Genomic DNA, 22,411 nt, shown 5'->3' with positions numbered 1-22,411 from the left:
ACCAATGATCAACTCAAACGTCAGCGATAAGCAAATTTACAAGGAGGCTTACCAATGTGTGTACTGATAATCGTCGGAAACAGAATGTAAGTAAAACATCATTTCTAGTGCTGAAACTGCATTTATAAGGAGTTGTGCTTTCATATCAGCGATTGTGTAGACCGTATTCTACGTGGATAGGTCGTTGTCCAAGGTTTAATTCCACTTGAAAGCGGGAGGTGGTTCGATGGCGTGTTGGCGACCCCATCCTATCTGATTGGTCTTCGTTTTTGGTCTGGCGATGGTGCGCGGCTTGTGGGCGGTGCTTCGGGTGGTGTCCAGTGAGGGACGGGCTTTGTTAAAGCCAAATATACCTGTTTCTGGAGGACTAGGCATTCCAAGAAATCCTATATTTCACTCCACGTCTGTCTCTTTGAGGAATATATCAAGGTAGGTATTGGCTTTTTACTTATGCATTTGTTTACTATTTTGCTATTGTCTGCAGCAGCAAACGCATTGTTTCTCGTGTCTGTGTATTGTGCTTCCGTTAAACGTTACATGCGCCTGTTCTATTAATAGCCTACATAGGCATGTATTTAGAGCCTTCTTGCCTCATATTGCTGTACTTGAATTCAACTATATCTTCAAATAGTCTCCTGTCTAAATATAATGTCATATGCACCAATAACCAAGTCATTCCAATGTAGGTCGGAAACCTATAACCTATATGCTATATGCGCCCATTCGCTAATCAAATTGTTGTTCTGCTCAGCAGTGAGGTGAGAAAGCTGCGAGGGTCTGCAGTCGGGATGCCTGAAATTAATACAGATAACCTGGACGAGAAGCAGGTCCAGCTGCTGGCAGAGATGTGTATCCTTATTGATGAGAACGACCAGAAGACTGGAGCAGAAAGCAAAAAGAACTGCCACCTCAACTCTAATATTGACAAAGGTAGAGTGACAGCCCTATGGTTATGTGTCATTTCTGATTATTGCTGATATATATACCCCACGTGTATCTCAAGTTGGTCAACATTGTTGCAACTCACAATGACATGGAGTAATTGCCCAAATTTCTTTACTCTCTGTCACCAATGGGGCCGCATGGCAAATTGCCCCAAAACGCACTGATCAAGAGCCAGTCCGCCCTTCTCAAAGCTCTATATGACTATAATAATAATAATGCTGTGTAACTTAAGTTTTATGCCTTGTATGTGAGTTCAATCACCTTGATCTTAGTCAGTGAAATTCATAATACTTGATTGCACATTGTTTAACTCTAATATTAAAGTGGAGTCAGATATGAAATGTAGATGATTTAACCCACTATAACATTTGCTCTATATACTACACATATGAAAGCTGTGTTGCAAAGCCATGCAGCTCACAGTCATGTTGAATGGTAACTAATCAGATCCTTTCTTCTGCTCCAGGCTTATTGCATCGTGCATTCAGCGTCTTCCTGTTCAACAGTGAAGACAAGCTGCTCTTACAGCAGAGATCTGATGCTAAGATCACTTTTCCAGGTCAGTAAAACCTCCCGCTGACTCTTAATCACTGATGTAACTTTTGTGTGCATCCATACCTATGGTTATCAGATCGGTAGTGGAATAATGACTTGTTTCCCTCCCTGTTTTCTGTTCAGGGTGTTATACCAACACATGCTGCAGTCACCCCTTACATACATCCAGTGAGCTGGAGGAGCCAGAGGCCATCGGGGTGAGGAGAGCTGCATCAAGACGACTGGAAGCAGAGCTGGGAATTCCCATGGATCAGGTACATCTTTCATAGGTTATTTCCAGGTTATTACAATGTACTCACCATTTCATCATGTAATTTCTTAGTAAATATCTAGTAAGTTGTGCACAGTAAATTAAAGTGCAACTGGCTTTATTTTATGAAGTGTATATAGTATTGAGACGGTGTTTGAGAGCTTTGAGATATGCATGATGTTGTAAGATGTAGCCACTGTATGTTTGATAATAGTTGCCCTTTCTTCTGATCATGTCCAATGGTTCACCCTCAGGTTCCACCAGAAGAGATGACCTATTTGACCCGTATCCACTACAAGGCCCAGTCAGACGGTGTGTGGGGGGAACATGAGATCGACTACATCCTCTTCATGCAGAAAGATATAGAGGTGAACCCAGACCCCAACGAGATCAAGACCCACTGTTATGTCACCAAAGAGGAGCTGAAAGAGATGCTGAAGAAGGCCAAGAACAACGAGTTACTGATCACGCCCTGGTTCAGCCTTATCGCAGAGACCTTCCTGTTCCAGTGGTGGGACAACCTGCAGAACCTCAAACAGTTCATGGATCATGACAAAATACACAGGATGTGATTCTGCGTGGGATGTGAATCTTTGGTTACCTCCCAAAATAGCACTCTATTCCCTAGGGGCCCTGGTAAATCGCAGTACACTACATAGGGAATAAGGTACCATTTGGGATGTAGACAATGTTTGTGTGGGGTTTACATGGAAAGCTGCTATGAGGGATGTAGGGTACTTTAGTCTTACTAGAGTTTGAGAGTTGATACTTTTTTTTAGATTTCTGTAAATTGAATAGAAAGAATGTGGTAGGAATGAAAATCATACGGAATTGACCCAGTTTAAAAAAGGAATGATTATGAGGCTGTATTGATATATGATTTTTGTATAGCTTGTTCTGTATAGCATTGTTTTTATGCAGTAGCTATATAAGTGCCTGACTGTCACTGAGGCTAAGGTTGTTATGAATGTTGTTTTTAGCGATCTGGCACTGTTTCCCATTGTATAGTAATGTAAATGTATTATATGAATAAGCAGAATTTTTGTTGCGTTTGACTTCAATAAAATATCTAATTAGGAAATCAAATCATTTTACAAGTAATAGAATTGTCCAGTATATATGTTATTAAATAGAGCCAGATACCTCTGACAATGCACTTCACAGCATTGAACAGTAGGTGGCAGTAAACACCCACCTTAGTTTCAAAGGCTCATTTAGTGTGGGGGTTTTTCAGGAATGTGTTAAACTGCTGTGCCTCAACCTTTTCATGTTTGGTGTTGAAATTCAACTATGTAAAAATGCCTCCATGCATATGTTCACTACTTTAACATTCAACAACGACAACATTTTAAATGTGATTTTTTTTTGTGCTCCAGGGTGAGAGTCCTTTTTTGAGATGCTTTCTTGCATCTGCTATTTTGAATGCCCTGAAAAAAATTGCTTTGCCAAAATCAGGTCACATGCGGGGTAGTAGGCCCAGATAAATTGAGAGAGGCCTGTTACATACACAGTAGGCAATGACTGCCATAGCAATTGGTCAGGCAGATTGCTGTGCAGCCTTCAGCCTACCTTCTTGCCCCAACTTTATTAGGTAAGCGGGATTCCTGAACGGTTATTAAATCCAACAGTTTCCATCAGTGTTCATTACTTTGTCAAGGAAACATAAGTAACTGATGTTTTGCAGGGATTGAACAGAAATGTCCTTTGTGCACTTCAGTTCAATTCTTTGTGCAAAATACTATTGTACACCCAAATACCATACCAATTAACATTTGTTATGATTTTTATAACACTCTCTTGCATTATAATTCACTGTTTCTTATACCGTACCAAAGCCATAGATATACAGCCTGTATTTGCTTTACCCCCCCCCCCCCCCCTTAAAAAAAATATATATTTGGGCAAAGATTTGTGGGCGCGTCAGGGCATATGCGTGATGACGTCCATCTTTTCTGGAGGGACTGTCGTCGGCGTTGTATACTAGTCTTGCGTATGACAGTTGACCAAAGCAAGTAGGATATCTTTCACTATAAACAACCAGAAATGTTAACATCTATGATGAAGCAACTGAACGTGGAGCGAGAACATCCTGCGGTGAGTAACGTTATGCCGATCTCGTTCTTCTGTGCTGTTGAATCAAGCAAAAAGTGTCTGCGGTAACGTTAACTGGCTTGATGCTAGCTAGTAGCTAACGTTAGCCTAGCCAGGTGATATGCTTGCTGAAAAGCTATTATGCGAATTAAATGGCAAGTTCGTTAGCTAAATAATGAGGGTGTTAACTCTACCTCCTTTTCAGTGATGTAACCTTTGCTCCAGTTTGAACAAAAGCTTGCCATTTTAAACAATCGGTACTCCGCCAAGGCGCCTCATTATGGAGAGATCCTTTCATGTTTACAACTCCTCTTCACCTCCCTACATGGGTTCTGTTTTACAGTCAACAAGAAGCTCATTACACATCACAGGGTGAGGCAAGATCACATCTGCAGCTAAAATTGGGTCCTGACTTTTCCGCGTGGAGATAAAATAGTCCAAAGGCTCGTAATATGAAGCTCCTTATGAGGTTAATTAAATGAACTGTGTGTGTGTGTGTGTGTGTGTGTGTGTGTGTGTGTGTGTGTGTGTGTGTGTGTGAGACACACACACAACACTGTGGCGATCTAGTTATGTGGTGTGCTGTTGTGAACAAAGCAACCAGGACATAGCTAGGAAGACATTGATCTATTCTGCATTTTCTGCAGCAACACAATAAATCTGGGATGTTTGCATCACATGTATTTTCAGCCTAGTCTTTTAATCTATAAAGACCAGACACACTCCACTGACTTACTCTACCATGCTCAATTAGTGCTCTGTCATTATGCGTTTCCCAAATGCCACCCTAATTCCATTGTAGTGCATTACCTATGGGTCCTGGTCAAAAGTAGTGCAGTATATAGGAAATAGGGTGTTATTTGCAATGCAGACATTGACTGGCAGGGAGCTCTGTCAGACAGACACCAAACAATCGATACAGTTTCAGGCTGAACGAAAGCGTATTTAATGTGCAAGGGACCATTCACACCTAGACCCCCCCCCATTTTACTCATACACACATCTATCAATTATAAATGACATCTGGCTTTATCAATAATTTATGTGCCTCTTGGTTGCAATTTGCAAAGAGTTGGCCTCATTCAGGGGACAATACTGTATTTAATAACATGATCAATGTATGCTGCGTCCTTATGATCAGCAAGCAAAAGGTGGGATCATAAGTCAGTTTTATTTTCTGTATCCCCTATTTTTTTTATAGGGTGCTGGATCCTAGAGCGAGAGTGAGTACTGGCCCTGTCTTTTTTTCACCAGCGCCTCCTATGCTGACCTGCTGCCCTGCCAGTTTGCAAGGCTGTGAGAGTAAGAGTTTGGCGGTAGAGGTGGGTGAGGAGGGTTGGGGTATCTGACAACCAGAGGGAGGACACTGACAGCCCAGCCAGATGTCCTCGCCCTTCGTGCCTGTACCTGTCTCCATCAGAGATAGGACCCTGCCAGGAACCAATGGGAAGCCCAGGCGGGGCCCTCAGAGGACCTCATCTTTGAACAGTGTCTCCAGCAGCTCTGAGTCCTCCTCCACTAGAGGCCCCGGGGATGAGATCCTGGGCCCTGGCCGTGACCCTGGGAGGAGAGGGAATCGAGTCGGAGGGCCTCGATCCCAAAGCTCAGAGAGAGGCTGCTGCTTCACTTCTCCACCCTCCCTGTTGCAGTGTCAGAGCCCAGTGACCCGGGCCAGGCTGAACGGGCTGGGGCTGGACCCCACGGTGGAGTACTCCACCTCCTCCCGGACGAACATGGATCAGGAATCACCACCAGGATCTCCAGGATCCATCACAGGGTCCTCAGCCTGGGAAGAGAGGCCCATTACCCCTACCGTGCTGGGCTACGAGGTCATGGAGGAGCGGGCCAAGTTGACGGTGAGAGAGCGAGAGGGAGGCAATTCTTAGCTTGGTCCTTGTGTTGTCTTGCCTATGGCTATTGTCATGCAAGGAGTTGGCTTTATAGCACAGATCTGGGACCAGGCTATGCAATTCAAACATGCCAGGGAGACGGGGACCAGCAGGAAGCCAAACTCAACTAGTCAGCAAAAATGTTGTCGTTATTTTAACCACTTTTTCCCAAGTTGCAAGTCATTTGAAATATCCTTCCTTTCTGTTTTGATGCCTGGACTTGTTGGGAATGTCGTTAATGTCATTACTGGAACTTTTTTAAAGGGATACTTTGAGATTTTGGCATGCTAGCAGATACCCATAGACTTCCAGTCATTGCACTAATACTAGTTAGCATTGTCTCACGAAACTACCTTTAACTTCCTTCGTACTGGACACAGAGACATAAAAATCATATCCACAAGTTCATCTCACTCTGGGGAAGTAGATATCGGAACTCATTGCCAAAATCCCGAAGTATCCCTTTAAGCTCTGGGCTAAGCACCAAGTGACACAAATGACCAGTTGGCTTTAGTTAGGCTACATTACCATTCATTTATCATGGTCTGGCTAGTCTGTTTGTTTCCTGACTGTTGTGTCCCCAAATCCAGCTGATCATGATCTCAATACATCAGCCCTGCCATCAATGACCATTTGTTAACCCCCTGCATCCCTCTCATCCAGTACAGATGGACGATGATACAGCAGAATAAGGATTTGACTCAAAGCAACTGAGTGGTTGCACATTCTTCTCTCTCATTTATAGTTTGCAACATTAATTGTATTGAAGGCCTAACACTATTGTATAAAGTGTTTGCTGCTCATGGCTTCAAGTTGTATTCATGATCTAGCCTAGTTGCAGATTGGTACTGCAGTGGCAGTGTACTGCCCCTTCCACTCAAACAGGCGTTTGTAATTTCACTCTCCAGCAGCACTTTAATTAAAAGGAATCAGAATATGCTGCTGAAGACTTAAGTCATTGATTTAAAGGTCAAGTCCAGTAATTAACTCACTCCTAAAATGGCTTCTGCATTCCCACTGCTTTCCCTTAAAGCTATCTAAAATAGACTGCATAATTTGCTGCAAGTACACAACGGCTTAGTGTAACTCCAAAATGGTATCCTATATAGTGCACTACTTTTGACCAGAGCCCCTGATCAAACACAGTGGTCTATAGTGAGTAGGGTGCCAATTGGGCCGTAACCTCAGTTTGTGGACATAACGTACACATGATGATGCCAGGGTTTCTATTATATTTACACCTATTAGTCTTTATTTTCCGTGGTGTCCCTGTTGTCGGTTAGGTACTGTCTTCTCCTTTCTTTCCCTGGCTTCCAAGTTCCTGTTAACCCATTTGATATTAGTGCCAGTGTGTTCTTGTGAGCCTTGGCTGGATCACCTTCTCTTCAGTCTATCCTTTCACTCAGACACACCGCTCTAACCAAACCCAAGGAGTTGGACTTATAAATGCTTATCTCTGAGCCGTCATGCTTAGAATAGCTTTCGGCATCAAAGGTGTTCCATAAAACCCCAAATCAGTGGGATTGTATCCCAAATGGCACATGTTTTCCCTATTTAGTGCACTATTTAGGGAATATGGTGCCATTCGTGACGCAGGCAGTGTGTTCTGAATGCCTGTGGTTTGAAATGACTGAACGGGGTCAGAGAGACAAGATGAAGAAATGCTAAATGTCTGACTTTCTTAAAGACATTGGTTATGAAAGGGAGAAAGTTGTCTCTTCGAAAAAGCAAGCTCACATCCATATTGTATTTTTCTCTTGGTATTACTAAGCTTCTAGTATACGTCTTTACTAATATTGAGAAAATAAATCTCTGTTAGGTTCAGATTCAGTCTCCGGCGCACTGTGCTGGTTTGGTTTTGAAGGAAACATTGTTAATCTATGACTGTAATTGAATATAAGATAACTGCTATCATAAGGTCAAAGGTGAGCTGTTAATGTGTGTGTGTGTGTGTGTGTTTGGTCTCCTGCTACAGGTGTATAAGGTCCTGGTGAGGAAGACTCAGAATGAAAGTTGGGTGGTTTTCAGAAGATACACTGACTTCTCCAGACTCAACGACAAGGTACGTCCTCACTCGAGGATAGTTACTCCTCCCAGGGACTGTCCTGGGCCTCGTAGGAGGAAAGGTTTGTTTGATGAATACATTAGGGTGGACTAACTATCCTCCTGTATGTCAAAAATGGGCTGCTATCTAATCTAAAGGTATCTAAACTTTACCATCTATGACATCATTGCTAGCTAGCATACGACTCATCCATGTGACATAACTCTTCGTCATCACACACATGCCCTGGTTTCCACTTTTCCTGATCTGTACCCCATCTGAATAGTCTAAGTAACAAACCCTATTACTGTTGTCAATAATGTAGGCCTATCCAGTGCTCAATTGCCCTGACACAATGTGTTTATGGCTGTAGATTCTCGCATGGAGGGACAGTACTCAGTACTGTGCGAGAGACAGGGTTATACTCAGTACTATAGGAGAAACAGTAGATGTGTTCGGATACTCATACTAACCGCACGTACCATGCAATCTTTGACTTGAATTGAGTATATAGTATGCTTATTGGTCATGTATGGATATAGTTAATATACCAAAAGTTCCCCGATGTCGTACTAAATTTGAAGAATATGAAGTATACACGCAGAGGACACTATTTCCGTACTTTAGGGCCCATAAGAAGAAAATGGGGGGAAATATGCAGCCGAAGTACAACAGGAGCGGATACAAATTCATTGCTTTATCTAATTATGACAAATGTTAAGAAAATGTTGAACAATGTAATGACTTTTCAAACAGTTACCTTACACGTTATGTTAGCGTGGCTAACAAATTGTCAGCCGTCCTTACGCACCACATAGCATATCATTACAGCAGTATGTTACCGGTATGTTAGCTAGCAACCTAACGATAGTTGGCTAATAATACATCAAACTTGCCAGTAGATTAACTATAAGCTAACTACCCTAACTACTATTGGTTTGATTATTCCCGGCATTCTTAGTTTAGCTAGAAGGTATTGTCGTTGTGCATTCTCAATTGACATTCAGGTGCTTTCGTAAATTCGCTCTGGTGATCTACTCCGATTTCAGAGCACACTCGTCTGAGTGTTTCAGAGCACAGAATAATGAATTTGCGAGCGCTCAACACCCGTTGAATATGGCCGTTGTCAGTAAACGTCGGCAAAAAAAGAAGAAGTAATTTGTTGGCAACAGCAGTTAGTCACCAACGCTCTTGATAACATGAAAACTGCCTAACCGGCTCTGCTAGGGCGAGTAAAATGGTCAGAGTGGTCTCATTTGTGTCTGGAAGTAGCTAGCCAATGTTAGCTTGGGTGCTTGACTGCCGTTGTAAGGTCAGAACGCTCAAATCAACCCTACTTCTTGGCGGAGCGTCCAGTGTGCGCTCAGAATTTACAAACGGACAATCTGACAATGCTCTGAATTTACAAGTGCACTCTGGCACTCCAGATTTGAATTTAACAACACACCCGGAGTTGTAAAATGTCTAACTAGTCATTTGTTATGCTAACTAGCATAGCAGCAACATCAACCTCCGGTCGACTGGCAAGGCGCTAATGCGCTCAATTGAAAGGATACTGTTTGTTTACAGTATACTAAAATGAACTAATAGCATGTAGTGTATGCTCATTAAGTATGTAGTATAGGCCTCCCGGGTGGCGCAGTGGTTAAGGGCGCTGTACTGCAGCGCCAGCTGTGCCATCAGAGTCCCTGGGTTCGCGCCCAGGCGACGCACAATTGGCCTAGCGTCGTCCGGGTTAGGGAGGGCTTGGTCGGTAGGGATGTCCTTGTCTCATCGCGCACCAGCGACTCCTGTGGCGGGCCGGGCGCAGTGCGCGCTAACCAAGGTTGCCAGGTGCACGACACATTGGTGCGGCTGGCTTCCGGGTTGGATGCGCGCTGTGTTAAGAAGCAGTGCGGCTGGTTTGGTTGTGTATCGGAGGACGCATGACTTTCAACCTTCGTCTCTCCCGAGCCCGTACGGGAGTTGTAGCGATGAGACAAGATAGTAGCTACTACAACAATTGGATACCACAACAATTGGATACCACGAAATTGGGGAAATTGGGGACCCCGTGTGGTATAGCAGGGAGCTCGGCTCCAGTGATGTACTGGGCCGTATGCACTACCCTCTGTAGTGCCTTTGCGGTCGGATGCCACGCAGTTGCCATACCAAGCTGTGATGCAGCTAGTCAAGATGCTCTCAATGGTCCAGCTGTAGAACTCTTTGAGGATCTGAGGGCCCATGCCAAATATGTTCAGCCTCCTGAGGGGGAAGAGGTGTTGTCGTGCCCTCTTCACAACTGTGTTGGTGTGTGTGGACCATGTTAATTTCTTAGTGGTGTGGACACCGAGGAACTTGAAGCTCTCAACCTGCTTGAAGCTCTCCACTACAACCGTGTCGATGTGGATGGAGGCGTGCTCGGCCCTCCATTTCCTACTGTGCACACGATCAACTACTTTGTCTTGCTGACGTTGAGGGAGAGGTTGTTGTCCTGGCACTGCCAAGTCACTGACCTCCTCTCTATAGGCCAAAAGGCCTACCACCGTTGTGTCGTCAGCAAACTTAATGATGGTGTTTGAGTCATGCAGTCGTGGGTGAACCAGGAGTACAGAAGGGGATGATGCACGCACGCTGTAGGTGTTCCTCTTGTCCAGGTAGGAAAGTCTTACTCACATCAGCTACCCGAGCACGATGTGCTGCTTTCTGCACACGGCACTGTCAGCGTGAACTGTACCGTTTCCACCTTCTTATTTTTTACCTGGAGTTTTTCCTTATTGTAGGCTACTACTTTTACCACTTTTAGTCTTGAAGTCTTTGGTTGTTTACCTCACTACCTTACTGTTTAGCACAGGCCCTCACATGTGAATCCGTTAAAGAGATGGGTAGGGCCAAGGCTTAAGACGGTGTGAATGATGCTGAATGGGTGTAGACAAAAGCTCCTTAGTAGGTGTACCAGAACATTCAAGGGCCATTTTCTCAAAAGTGGGGTTACAAGTTTATCAACTTTCAAAGCAGATTTACTTTCCCATTGTTCCTCAACTGCAGTGCTTGAAATACCGTTTTCTAGCTCTGAGTCTCTACTTTACTGTAAAAAAAAAATACTATTTCAAATTTTTGCTACATAGGACTGAATCCTGGTGGTGGGTCACACATTCACCTGTATTGTGAATAGGCTACATCTTGATTTGCCCAGTTTATCAATAGAGATTTACCATTCAAAAAAAATATTACTGTTATGTTCTTATGGTAACAAATAGAAATTGATTGTATGATTATTTGATTGATTAATGCATACATCAAAAATTCTAAAATGTCAAATGTAATGATCTTGATCTGTTTGGATCAAGTGTCATTCTGTGACTTTGGCCAATATGCCTTTATTTGTGGTATTGTGATACTAAACCTGGTATCAAAGTAAACATTTCGGTATCATGACAACACTGCGTCCAGAGCTGCCAACTCGTTGAAGTAGAAATTGTCATCCAAATTGAGTTTAGTGATCGCTGTTCTAATGTCCAGAAGGTGTGTTCGGTGGTAGGAAATTATGTCCGAGACATTATCTACAAAAACAAGAAGCACAAAATTGGTCAGGAACCCGTAAAGCAGCACCCTCTCACGACTGTGGGAGAGACCGTCTGTAATCATCACGACTGTGGGAGAGACCGTCTGTAATCATCACGACTGTGGGAGAGACCGTCTGTAATCATCACGACTGTGGGAGAGACCGTCTGTAATCATCACGACTGTGGGAGAGACCGTCTGTAATCATCACGACTGTGGGAGAGACCGTCTGTAATCATCACGACTGTGGGAGAGACCGTCTGTAATCATCACGACTGTGGGCGAGACCGTCTGTAATCATCACGACTGTGGGCGAGACCGTCTGTAATCATCACGACTGTGGAAGTAGCTCTTTTGTGTTGGAGAGTAATACAGAAATGAAGTGAATCCCCTCTGTGCACCACCCCCCTCCCCCCCAGCACACAAAGAGCCAGTGTTCCACAACCAACAACAGCAGCAGTAGCTTTGTCTAGCCAGTCACAGGAAGCCAACTCCTAGCGGGACAGGTCAGAGATGGACAAGGGGAGAAATACTAAGTGGATTAGGTATAATAATCATTCACTTTTTAAAAGTCTTACAGCTGAGTGCTTCATGTGATGTCCATATAATCAACTATTTTCTTAAATCTAGTCTATCCTTAAGTCAGCACACTGCCAACAATGCCCTTAGATGGCCTACTACATTTTTCTGTTAGAAATATTTTTAGTAATAAAACACAGACTACAGAAGGCTAAATGCCGACTATACGCCTACAAATCCGGTTTTGCTACTAGACACAGTAGCCTGGGGTGAGGTAGGAAAAGGTCACACCCTCCATCAGACACACAGAGGCTGTGGACAGGCTGCACAGCCATTCCTGTGGTCGCTCTCGCTCTAGGAGAGAGAACTAACCAATCTGGACACCTATTCACAAAGACTCAAAGTAAGAGTGCTGATCAGGGTTATTTATGATTTAAAATATATCTATTTAAAAACGGATCCAAGATCAGCACTCCTACTCTGATTTGTGAATAAGGGCACTGGCCTAACGGGATGAACACTGGGCTGCATGTGCTGTACTTGTTAACCGGAATTTGGGGAAATTGTTTGAAGAGTTTTTCCAGAGTTGACATGGATGTGTTTTTGAAAGATCAATAACTCAAGCCCCTCCCTTCACTGTTGAGCAAACAGGCCCTGTTTGGTTTTCCTGGTCATAACAAACCATGTAATGTTACATTTGTTCAGGGTGTGTTGGTGGTGTTATTGCGATAATTAGCCTGTGCTTCTTCGTCTCTCTTTTCCGTGTGTGTTTTGTACGTGTGTTTGTTTGTACCGTGTGTAATGTGTGTGTACTGGGTGTGTTAAGATGCCGTGTGTGTGTCGGTGTTGCTTTTCCCCTGCCTAACCTGTCTCTGTATGTGTGAGTTTCAGCTGAAGGAGGTGTTCCCAGGGTTCAGACTGTCTCTGCCTCCAAAGCGCTGGTTCAAAGACAACTACAACTCTGACTTCCTAGAGGACAGACAGCTGGGCCTGCAGGCCTTCCTACAGAACCTGGTGGCACACAAAGACGTTGCCAACTGGTGCGTGTCTGCGTGAACATGTCTCATCATGCAGTGCAAACCTCAAGTGTTTTGAGGTTTCTCACACACACACACACACACACAGACAGTCTTGAGTTTACTGATGGACTTGCTGGTTGCCCATGACCTGAGACATTAACACCTGGCCAACAACAAAGAACGTCTATGGAAGCAGCTGAATGTATCCACACACACTTTATTTAGGCTATATTAGAGTTATGTAGTCAAGGTTAAAAGCATACATTACACAGTAACTGTATTTAGCGTTGTAATACAAACCTTTTCTAATACCCTGTCTAGTTTCCTTGGCACCAATACTGGTGACATGGACAGCAAAACCAATACGCAATCCATCATAGATACTGTCTTTTGGGGGATTGTGTGTGAGTACCCTGAAGTTGCTTGGTTGGTATGGAAAGATGCGTTCTTGTTGATTTATGAAAACGCTGTCTTTCCTTGTCTCTTTAACAGCATAGCAGTGCGAGAGTTCCTGTGTTTGGATGATCCACCAGGTCCTTTTGACAGTCTGGAGGAGAGCCGGGTAAGACCGATCTTCTGTTACCAGCATGCAACTTGAGGTCGACTTTCACAAAGGCCTATTGAGAAGTCACGTAGACCCAAACGAGACCAGTTCAATCCAGTTTCTGCAGTGTTTGTTTTTGTGACCCATAATCCTGGGAGTAATTTGGGACAGGCTTTGTTGTTCTCTAGCTGGAATGAGCCTCCGATGCCAGCACCACATCTAATTAGTATATACACCTATTAGCTTAACTGTCATTAGAATAGCTTTTACAGTCTTTGGTTAGTGGTGGATTAGGATTTGGCTTCCTCTCCTCTAAGTGCTCCATTAGGAGGGAGTGGGGTAAGTTGAGCCGCGGGACAGGGTAAATTAACCCTCCAACACATTTCTGTACTGAATTAACTATTACCACTACCTTTTTAAAACCATGTCTATCTTTATTTCCTTAACACAATTCAACACAATCACAATAGCTTTGTATGTCTTTTTAATAAATATAAGCATTTAAACACTTAAACCCTTAGGCCCTGGTGTTACCTCATATCCTGGCGATAATGCCTGGGAAGGAAACACTTTCAGTTGGCTCAACCATTGGCCCAAATTACCCCAAGGCAAACATTTAAACTATATTAGCCCACACAGCTAGAAGGATGGATAACTTTTATTCTAGGTTAAGTACCTCATATTGTATTTTATAGAGACCCCAACTGTTCTATACATCAATCTTAAAACGATCTACTTAGCATCATGAAACCTTTAACACAATAGATTCATTTGACTTGGTGAAAATCCGTTTTTTGGACCTAACTTGCTTACCACTTTTTCCATGTGGTTTCTTCCATCACAGACTCCATGAAATGATGACCTCTTCCTAAATATGTGGTCAAATTATACATTTTGTGTATGGTTTCCTAGTAACAACTATTCCTTTGGCTCAACTTACCCAACGTATTTATTTTTTTGCCATGTAAGTTGTTGTCCTGTCACGTTTTCATAACTCCGTGTCTCTCTCTCTCTCTCTCGCTCCCGCCCCCCTACCAGGCATTCTGTGAGACTCTGGAGGAGAGTAACTATCGTCTGCAGAAAGAGCTGGTTGAGAAGCAGAGAGAGATTAGCTCCCTCAAGAAGAGACTGGAGGAGAAGGACCGTCACATCCACCTTCTGAAGAAGCGCCTCAGGTACTGAACAACCGACACACACAGGTTTACTGCAATTGTGTTACATGGCTTGTGTTTCTAGGGTGTGTAACATATTGTGTGTGTGTGCACACGTTACAGCGGGGAGTCTCTGACCCCAGAGAGCCAGAGTGGGTTGTCAGCTCAGGGCAGTGATAGCAGCGTAGACGCAGATGGGGACGTGGAGTCATCAACCGCCGAGGCAGACCAGGACATTATGTCAGAGGAGAACGGGTAAGACACACACACACACACACACACAATCCAGGGTTTCACTATATCCCGTTAACATTGCCTCGATTTATTTATTCAAGATACTATTCACCAGTTGCGTGGTTTTCTTACTCATAACTGATTTTTCACTGCACTATACGCACACTCACATTGAGAAGCCCTTTTGTATAATGCTCAAACTCCCTTCATTCAGTTAGCTGTCTTTTCAGATGATCAACCCCTCTTCCTGAAGACCAGCTGGCATCATGCCACCTGTTATAGCAGTAACCATCACAATCAATCTCCTCAAAGTGAACTGTGCTTGTGACTTCAACTGCCGTTAGCTGATTTTTGCTGGAGTGTCTCTCTTAAAGCGGCATACTACTGTATCCCCTCCCCCAGAGCATTCACTTTCAAAAACAGAAATGACCTTGAAAGCCTTTGAAAACAGCAACCCCCACCCTCCTAACTTAATTTTCCTAATGCTAGTGAAGTAGTGAAGGTAGCTAGCTGCATTGCAAAATATTGTCTATTAACTAATATCTGTCATATCAAGCCATAGTGTGTTTCCTCAATAGTTGTCCAGTGAAAAATGACAAAGCCTTGAGGATTGCAGAACTGACAGAGCTGTGTTTAGTGGTTGGGAAAGGAAAGACATCGGGTGGCTACTTCATTCGGCTAATCGGATTAGAGATATTGATTACAGACCAGACTTGACATTTTATTTAGTTGACTTAACATTAAACCTCAGACAGGAATGGGCCTTGAACCATATAAATACTATACCAATTATGGCCTGTGAGTGATTTTCTTTGCCCCCCCCCTCCCCAAAGTTTATTTTAAATTATTGGACATAAAAGACTAAACACCAGCAAATCAGCTCCAAGTTGTTTTGATTTGAGAAATCTGTTCCACAGTATTCCTACGCATAATAGAGAGATGCAGTACCAGTCAAACGTTTGAACAGACAGACATCATTCCAGGGTTTTTCTTTATTTTTTACTATTTTCTACATTTGTAGAATATTAGTGAAGACATCAAAACTATGAAACAAATATGGAAAAATGTCGTAACCAAAAAAGTGTTAAACAAATCAAAATATATTTGAGATTCTTCCAAGTAGCCACCCTTTGCCTTGATGACAGCTTTGCACACTCTTGGCATTCTCTCAACCAGCTTCTTGAGGTAGTCACCTGGAATGCATTTCAATTAACAGGTGTGCCTTTGTTAAGTTAATTTGTGGAATTTCTTTCCTTCTTAATGTGTTGGAGCCAAACGGTTGGGACAAGGTAGGGGTAGTATACAGATGATAACCCTATTTGGTAAAAGAGTCCATATTATGGCAAGAAACAGTTCAAATAAGCAAAGAGAAATGACAGTCCATCATTACTTTATGACGTGAAGGTCAGTCAATCCGGAAAATGTCAAGAACTTTGTGCAGTGGCAAAAACCATTAAGTGCTATGATGAAACTGGCTCTCTTGATGACCGCCACAGGAAAGGAAGACGCGGAGTTACCTCTGCTGCAGAGGATAAGTTCATTAGAGTTACCAGCCTCAGAAATTGCAGCTCAAAGAAATGCTTCACCAAGTTAAAGTAAGAAACATCTCAAAATTAACTGTTCAGAGGAGACTGCACGAATCAGGCCTTCATGGTTAAATTGTTGCAAAGAAACCACTAAGACACCAATAACAAAAAGAGACTTGCTTGGGCCAAGAAACACAAGCAATGGACATTAATGGAAATCTGTCCTTTGGTCTGATGAGTCCAAATTTGAGATTATTTGGTTCCAACTGCTTTGTCTTCAAGAAACGCAGAGTAGGTGAACGGATAATCTCCGCATGTGTTTCCCACCGTGAAGCATGGAGGTGTGGGGTGCTTTGCTGGTGACACTGTCTGTGATTTTTATTTAGAATTCCAGGAACACTTAACCAGCATGGCTACCACAGCATTCTGCAGCGATACGCCATCCCATCTGGTTTGTGCTTAGTGGGACGATAATTTGTTTTTCAACAAGACTATGGTCCAACACATCTCCAGGCTGTGTAAGGGCTATTAGACCAAGAAGGAGAGGGATCAGATGACCTGGCATCCACAATCACCCGACCTCAACACAATTGAGATGGTTTGGGATGAGTTGGACCACAGAGTGAAGGAAAAGCAGCCAACAAGTGCTCAGCATATGTGGGAACTCCTTCAAGACTGTTGGAAACGCATTCCAGGTGAAGCTGGTTGAGAGAATGCCAAGAGTGTTCAAGCTGTCATCAATGTAAAAGGTGGCTACTTTGAAGCTAAAATATATTTTGATTTGTTTAACCCTTTTTTTATTTTTTTTTATACTACGTGATACTAAATGTGTAATTTCAAAATTTTGATGTCTTCACTATTATTCTACCATGTAAAAATAAAGAAAAACCCTTGACTGAGCAGGTGTCCAAACTTTTGACTGGTACTATGTATGTGATCCTATACAAATGTAAGCAAGGATTGAAATATTTGTTTTAGTCAAATATTATATATGTTTGGGTTTCTTGCTGTCAGTTTCCAGTCTACAAATGATTTGTAATTATGTTTCAGCCCCCTGACCATCTGCTCAATAAGAAATTGGCCCGCGGCTGAATCTACACGGAACAAAAATATAAACGTGTTGGTCCCGTGTTTCATCAGCTAAAATAAGCTCCCAGCTATTTTCTATACGCACAAAAAGCTTATGTCACTCAAATGTTGTGCACAAATTAGTTTACATCCCTGTTAGTGTGCATTTTATCCTTTGCCAAGATAATCCATCCACCTGACAGGTGTGGCATATCAAGAACCTGATTTAACAGCATGATCATTACAGTGCTGTGCTGGGGACAATAAAAGGCCACTCTAAAATGTGCAGTTTTGTCACACAACACAATGCCACAGAATGTCTCAAATTGAGGTTACGTGTAATTGGCATGCTGACTGCAGGAACGTCCATAAGAGCTGTTAATTTCTCTACCAAAAAGCCACCTCCAATGTCATTTCAGAGAATTTGGCAGTACTTCCAACAGGCCTCACAACCACACCATGTATGGCGTCACGTGGGCGAGAGGTTTGCTGATGTCAACGTTGTGAACAGAGTGCCCCATGGTGGCGATGGGGTTATAGTATGGGCAGGCATAAGTTACAGCCAACAAACACAATTGTAATTTTATCAATGGCAATTTGAATGCAATTTTGAACTTGTTGCATTTTATTTTTTTGTTCAGTATAGTTGATGATCCCTGGTCTGAAGGGCTATGTGTATGGTTAATTGCAGAGCCAGACAATGTGGACATAGAGTAGATGGATTGGTGGCAACAGCAGGGGGGTTTCTGTCTTAGTTGAATGACCCTGACCATATTCTTCCTTTGTGTTTTTTTCCCTCCATGTTACACAGCTGTGCAGTAGTAGTTGGAGGTGCTGAATACTTCACATTATATGGTATCATGATAATGGTGTCTAGTACCATTGTCCATGTCTTCTGACTGACCTGTGGGCCACCATGTGCGTCTTTACCCCAGAGTATTTACTTATAGCTCTTTTCACATGTGCAGTGATGGTCTCGGGAACTTATTCTGGTGTGTCTCAATGTAGTTACCGCTGTCTTTTATCAGTGAGATGTGTTTGAAATGTTCATCCCCTCTTCTCTCAACCTACACTGGTCCATCTATTCTTGTCAACTTTTCAATTTTCCCCTCTCTCTGTCTCTCCAGGAAGTGTGAGGCCCACCCGTCTCTGCGTGTCTCAGGGTGTTGGTGTGGGCCTGCCACAGGCAGCTCTCCGCCTGTCATCGAGGTGACCCAGGTGTGTGACGCTCGGCTGGAGCACTGAGCCACCTGGGACAACTCTGCTCTTCCCTGAATTCACCCCCTCCTCCCTCTTTCATGACTGTGATCACTGTTACTCAAGGATCTTGGGACTGAAACATTCTGAGGGTGGGGCTTTGGATGTGACCCCCCCCCCCTCCAAACATTGTTTAGTTTGTTTGCAGGATAGTTGATCAACCCCCTGCATTGCTGCTCATTTAGACTTCCACAGACCCTGGCCACTGTTTTTCAGAGAGAATATGAATTGGGTGGGGGCACTTTATTCAGTAACACCCCCAGGTCATCCCAGCTGCCAGTTAATCTGACTGGACTCAATGATACTGACAGGAGCAGAGTAGGGACACTTTATCCCGTAACACTCCTTCATTGGTTGATTTGCCCCCATGAAGTTGTGGATCGAGTAATTGAGGGACCTTGCATAGACCTGCAGGGACACTTTACTATGAAACAAACAAAACAAAACAAAATTTAAACTGAGAGCAGTCCTCAGATTCACCTAGTCCATTTGCTAATCAAAGCTTGAAGACAATACATCCACCTCAGAATGGTGCAGACCACGTAGGAGGAATGCATACATCTAATGAACTGGTAACTGTAGCTAGTACTGTAGCTCATTAGTTTAGTTCTTGGGGTTAGTTGGTTCCACACCTTATCTGTATGAAACAGGTTTCCAGAGCCCCCAGATCCTGTTGTCTCCCAGCCAAAGAGTGGATGTGTCTGAAATGACAGAGCCATATGGGTCCTGGTCAAAAGTAGTGCACTGAATAGCCGATTGGGTGCCTTTTCAGACACAACCAAAACCTGGAGAGGGACTCTAACACCACCTTAAAGCCGATTGGATAATTGGATCTTGCAATATGATGAACCATATGAAAATCCATTGACCGAGAAATGGAACCTTGCAAAGCTTGACTACTACAGCACCTCTGCATCAGCGAAACAGCACCACCCTGTGGATATAGCAGATATGGCCACAGACAATGACTGGACAAGGCGCATGGGAATATTCTGGCGGTCAATGATGTGTTCAAGATGGCAGGGATTAACATGTCATTTCCTGTTATTATAAAGGTCGAGGCTGTTATGGGGTGGTTGGCAGATATTTGGAGAATGATAGAACTCATATGTTTTAGCTTGTCTACTAATATTGTCCTTGTAGTCACATCTCATTGCTTAATACTGCCCATCTGGCATACAGTATCTTCAACAAAAGTAGAACAGAAAGTATTTGTGGGGGTGGTACATCAAATACATGTTTTGTGTGTTATTTTGGTTCTGTGATAGTTTAGATTTTTGACCCTACACATTGTTGAACTGACATTTTGTTGATTTGATATGTTTGATGTCATGCGTTGCTTGCACTACTAAACCTCGTCATCTCTGAATGTCTAAACACAGAGTGAACCTTAACATATCCAACGGGCCCCGTTGGAGAGAGCATTGACATCCTTAGCGTTCAGACACCTCTTGTTTATCATGTCAGTCCCACATTCCATGAAATCATATATTTTATGCCCATGTTAACCTAATTTCTACACTAAGAAATGTATTTTGCCTAAATACATTAGCAGAAGAACCCCATTTGAAAACAGACAAATGTTGCTGAATGCTACATGCCAGAGTCATAAAGAGATACTGTATATTGCTCTGCTATTCACGTTCAAAAGGACAAAATATATATATTTTTAATTGTCCACTGATACATGCTGATATGATTGGTGGATGGAATCATGAATATATCAACGTTGAGCAGAATGACCCCTGTCTGCATGGAATCGGTTTCCTCAAACTTACCAGACCACTATCACTGACCTCACTGCCTGTGAACTATGGGTATTCATATCCTAGAATTAAGGATTCCATTCTATGGTTCTGGCTCCCTTGTGAATGTCACTTTTGTCTTTGTGAATGCATGCGAGAGAGAATATAATGACCACACTCAATCACGATAAGCCATAACCTGAGCACATTGTTGAGTGTACACTAACATCCCAAAAAGCAATACTCAATACAGTACAATGTATACACTGAGTGGACAAAACATTAGGCACACCTTCCTAATATTGAGTTGCACCCCTTTTTGCCCTCAGAACAGCCTCTTTGTCGGGGCATGGACTCTACAAGGTGTCAAGCGTGCCACAGGGATGTTGACTCCAATGCTTCCCACAGTTGTCAAGTTGGCTTTATGTCCTTTAAGTGGTGGACCATTCTTGATACACAGTGTGGAAAAACCCAGCAGCGTTGCTGTTCTTGACACAAACTAGTGTGCCTGGCACCTACAACCATACCCTGTTCAAAGGCATTTCAATATTTTGTCTAACCCAGTCACCTCCCTGAATGGTGCACACACAATCCATGTCTCTATGCTTAAAAAATCTTCTTTAACCTGTCTCCTCTCTTCAGCTACACTGATTTAACAGGTGACATCAATAAGGGATCATGGCTTTCACCTGGATTCACCTGGGCAGACGTCATGGAAATAGCAAGTGTTCTTAATGTTTTGTGCACTGTGTGTATAGTACAATGGACTGTGAGTACACCATTTCTCAAAATGTCACATGTTGGTGTGTTTGTTTCTTGTTATGAGCTGAGCGCTTTCACATACAGCTTAAACTCTGCAATAGAGATAGGAGCTAATGTTTGGGACTTGGCCAGTAGTGGCTGTATGATGCACTTTATGTATGTACTGTATGACATAGGAGCATGTTGCTAGCTTGGTTAGCATTGCCTCCATTTTATAACAGCTTATTTGAAGCAGAGTGCCTTTTCTGTTTGTTTTTTTCTTCATACACGCTGCGTAGCTTTCCATATTACTTGTGGTTGATGTTGGCTCAATGTTCATCCCACATATTTGTGTAGTCCCTCAAACTAATTTGAAGTGCCTTGAGTTTCTGCCACTTGCTTTTGATATTGCTCTAGTCCACTTTTAGCTCCATAGATTTTAGTGTGAAATGTGAAGAGAGAAAAAATGATCATAGAATTATTTTGATGGAAAGAGGTTTAAATTACATTTCCTTTTGTTTTGAACTAGTTTTAGTGTCATGTTAAAGTTGAACACATGGCTAGTGTCCTGTGGACAAAATCAAGTATGAACTGTGGTTGGTATGTAACAACTGTTATTAAAATCAATGTGATTTGTTGTCGGAATCATTTTGTGTGCTTAAAGGAATAGTTCACCCCCCAAAAATGTGTTTGTTAGACAGGATGGATCAAACCTCATAATTACTTTAAAGTCAAGCATTTTCCAATACATAGCTGTTTGTGGACAACTACTTAATCCTGCGATTCTCTTTTAGTGATCATTTGGTGATATCCATGTTTTGTTTTGGTGATTTTATGCATACAGTTTTATCTGGGATAAATGGTCAAATGACGTGGGTTTTGTTTTTTTTCTAAACTGTGGGCTGTAGCTGTTAGTTGGGTTCTGTTCAGAACAATGACGTGGGTTCTGTTCAGAACAATGACGTGGGTTTATGCAGCCATGATCCTTTCATGCGTGACCTTTTCAAAAGACAATAAATATTTTTCAATGAAAAACATGAAACAACATAATTTAACCAGTTCTTCCCCATCTCTGTATACTATGTGTGTCAGCGTGTTCCTTCAGAAAGTATTTGCACCCCTTGACATTTTCCACATTTAAAATTGATTTAACTTGAGATTTTGTGTGACTGGCCTACACACAATAACCCATAATGTCAAAGTGGAATTATGTTTTTAGAAATGTTTTATTACAAATGAAACTGAAATGTCTTGAGTCAATAAGTATTCAACCTTTTTGTTATGGCAAGC

At 42.7% G+C, this 22,411-nt stretch overlaps 3 protein-coding genes across 5 annotated transcripts in view; 2 read left to right on the top strand and 1 right to left on the bottom strand.

The window, feature by feature from the left end:
- LOC139420400 (WD repeat domain 37) overlaps nucleotides 1-276 on the bottom strand; it is a 32,414-nt gene extending 32,138 nt beyond the window's left edge. The window contains exon 1 of the mRNA XM_071170459.1: nucleotides 53-276. The gene's annotated coding sequence lies outside the window, so the exon portion shown is untranslated. The remainder of the gene's footprint in view (nucleotides 1-52) is intronic.
- LOC139420401 (isopentenyl-diphosphate delta isomerase 1) lies at nucleotides 193-3,117 on the top strand. Of its 2 annotated transcripts, none has more exons than XM_071170461.1 (5): nucleotides 193-429; nucleotides 755-930; nucleotides 1,412-1,504; nucleotides 1,624-1,754; nucleotides 2,005-3,117. In XM_071170461.1, the coding sequence occupies exons 1-5, from the start codon at nucleotides 281-283 to the stop codon at nucleotides 2,320-2,322; spliced, it is 867 nt and encodes a 288-aa protein (XP_071026562.1). In that variant the 5' UTR covers nucleotides 193-280; the 3' UTR covers nucleotides 2,323-3,117. The 2 variants fall into 2 exon arrangements, with proteins under 2 accessions (XP_071026562.1, XP_071026561.1); XM_071170460.1 differs by having other exon boundaries at nucleotides 752-930; nucleotides 2,005-2,847.
- Nucleotides 3,118-3,695: 578 nt separating this feature from the next.
- Nucleotides 3,696-22,163, top strand: LOC139420399 (sorting nexin 16). 2 transcript variants are annotated; one of them, XM_071170455.1, is made up of 8 exons: nucleotides 3,696-3,844; nucleotides 5,043-5,697; nucleotides 7,706-7,792; nucleotides 12,728-12,876; nucleotides 13,348-13,417; nucleotides 14,438-14,574; nucleotides 14,674-14,805; nucleotides 18,506-22,163. In XM_071170455.1, the coding sequence occupies exons 2-8, from the start codon at nucleotides 5,224-5,226 to the stop codon at nucleotides 18,621-18,623; spliced, it is 1,167 nt and encodes a 388-aa protein (XP_071026556.1). In that variant the 5' UTR covers nucleotides 3,696-3,844; nucleotides 5,043-5,223; the 3' UTR covers nucleotides 18,624-22,163. The 2 variants fall into 2 exon arrangements, with proteins under 2 accessions (XP_071026556.1, XP_071026557.1); XM_071170456.1 differs by lacking the exon at nucleotides 18,506-22,163 and adding an exon at nucleotides 15,015-17,210 and having other exon boundaries at nucleotides 3,708-3,844.
- The last annotated feature ends 248 nt before the right edge of the window (nucleotides 22,164-22,411 follow it).

The sequence above is a fragment of the Oncorhynchus clarkii genome, chromosome 11, assembly GCF_045791955.1.
Source record: "Oncorhynchus clarkii lewisi isolate Uvic-CL-2024 chromosome 11, UVic_Ocla_1.0, whole genome shotgun sequence".
NCBI lineage: Eukaryota > Metazoa > Chordata > Actinopteri > Salmoniformes > Salmonidae > Oncorhynchus > Oncorhynchus clarkii.
The sequence above is the reverse complement of the archived record's forward strand: the minus strand, read 5'-3'. Positions and strand labels throughout refer to the sequence as shown.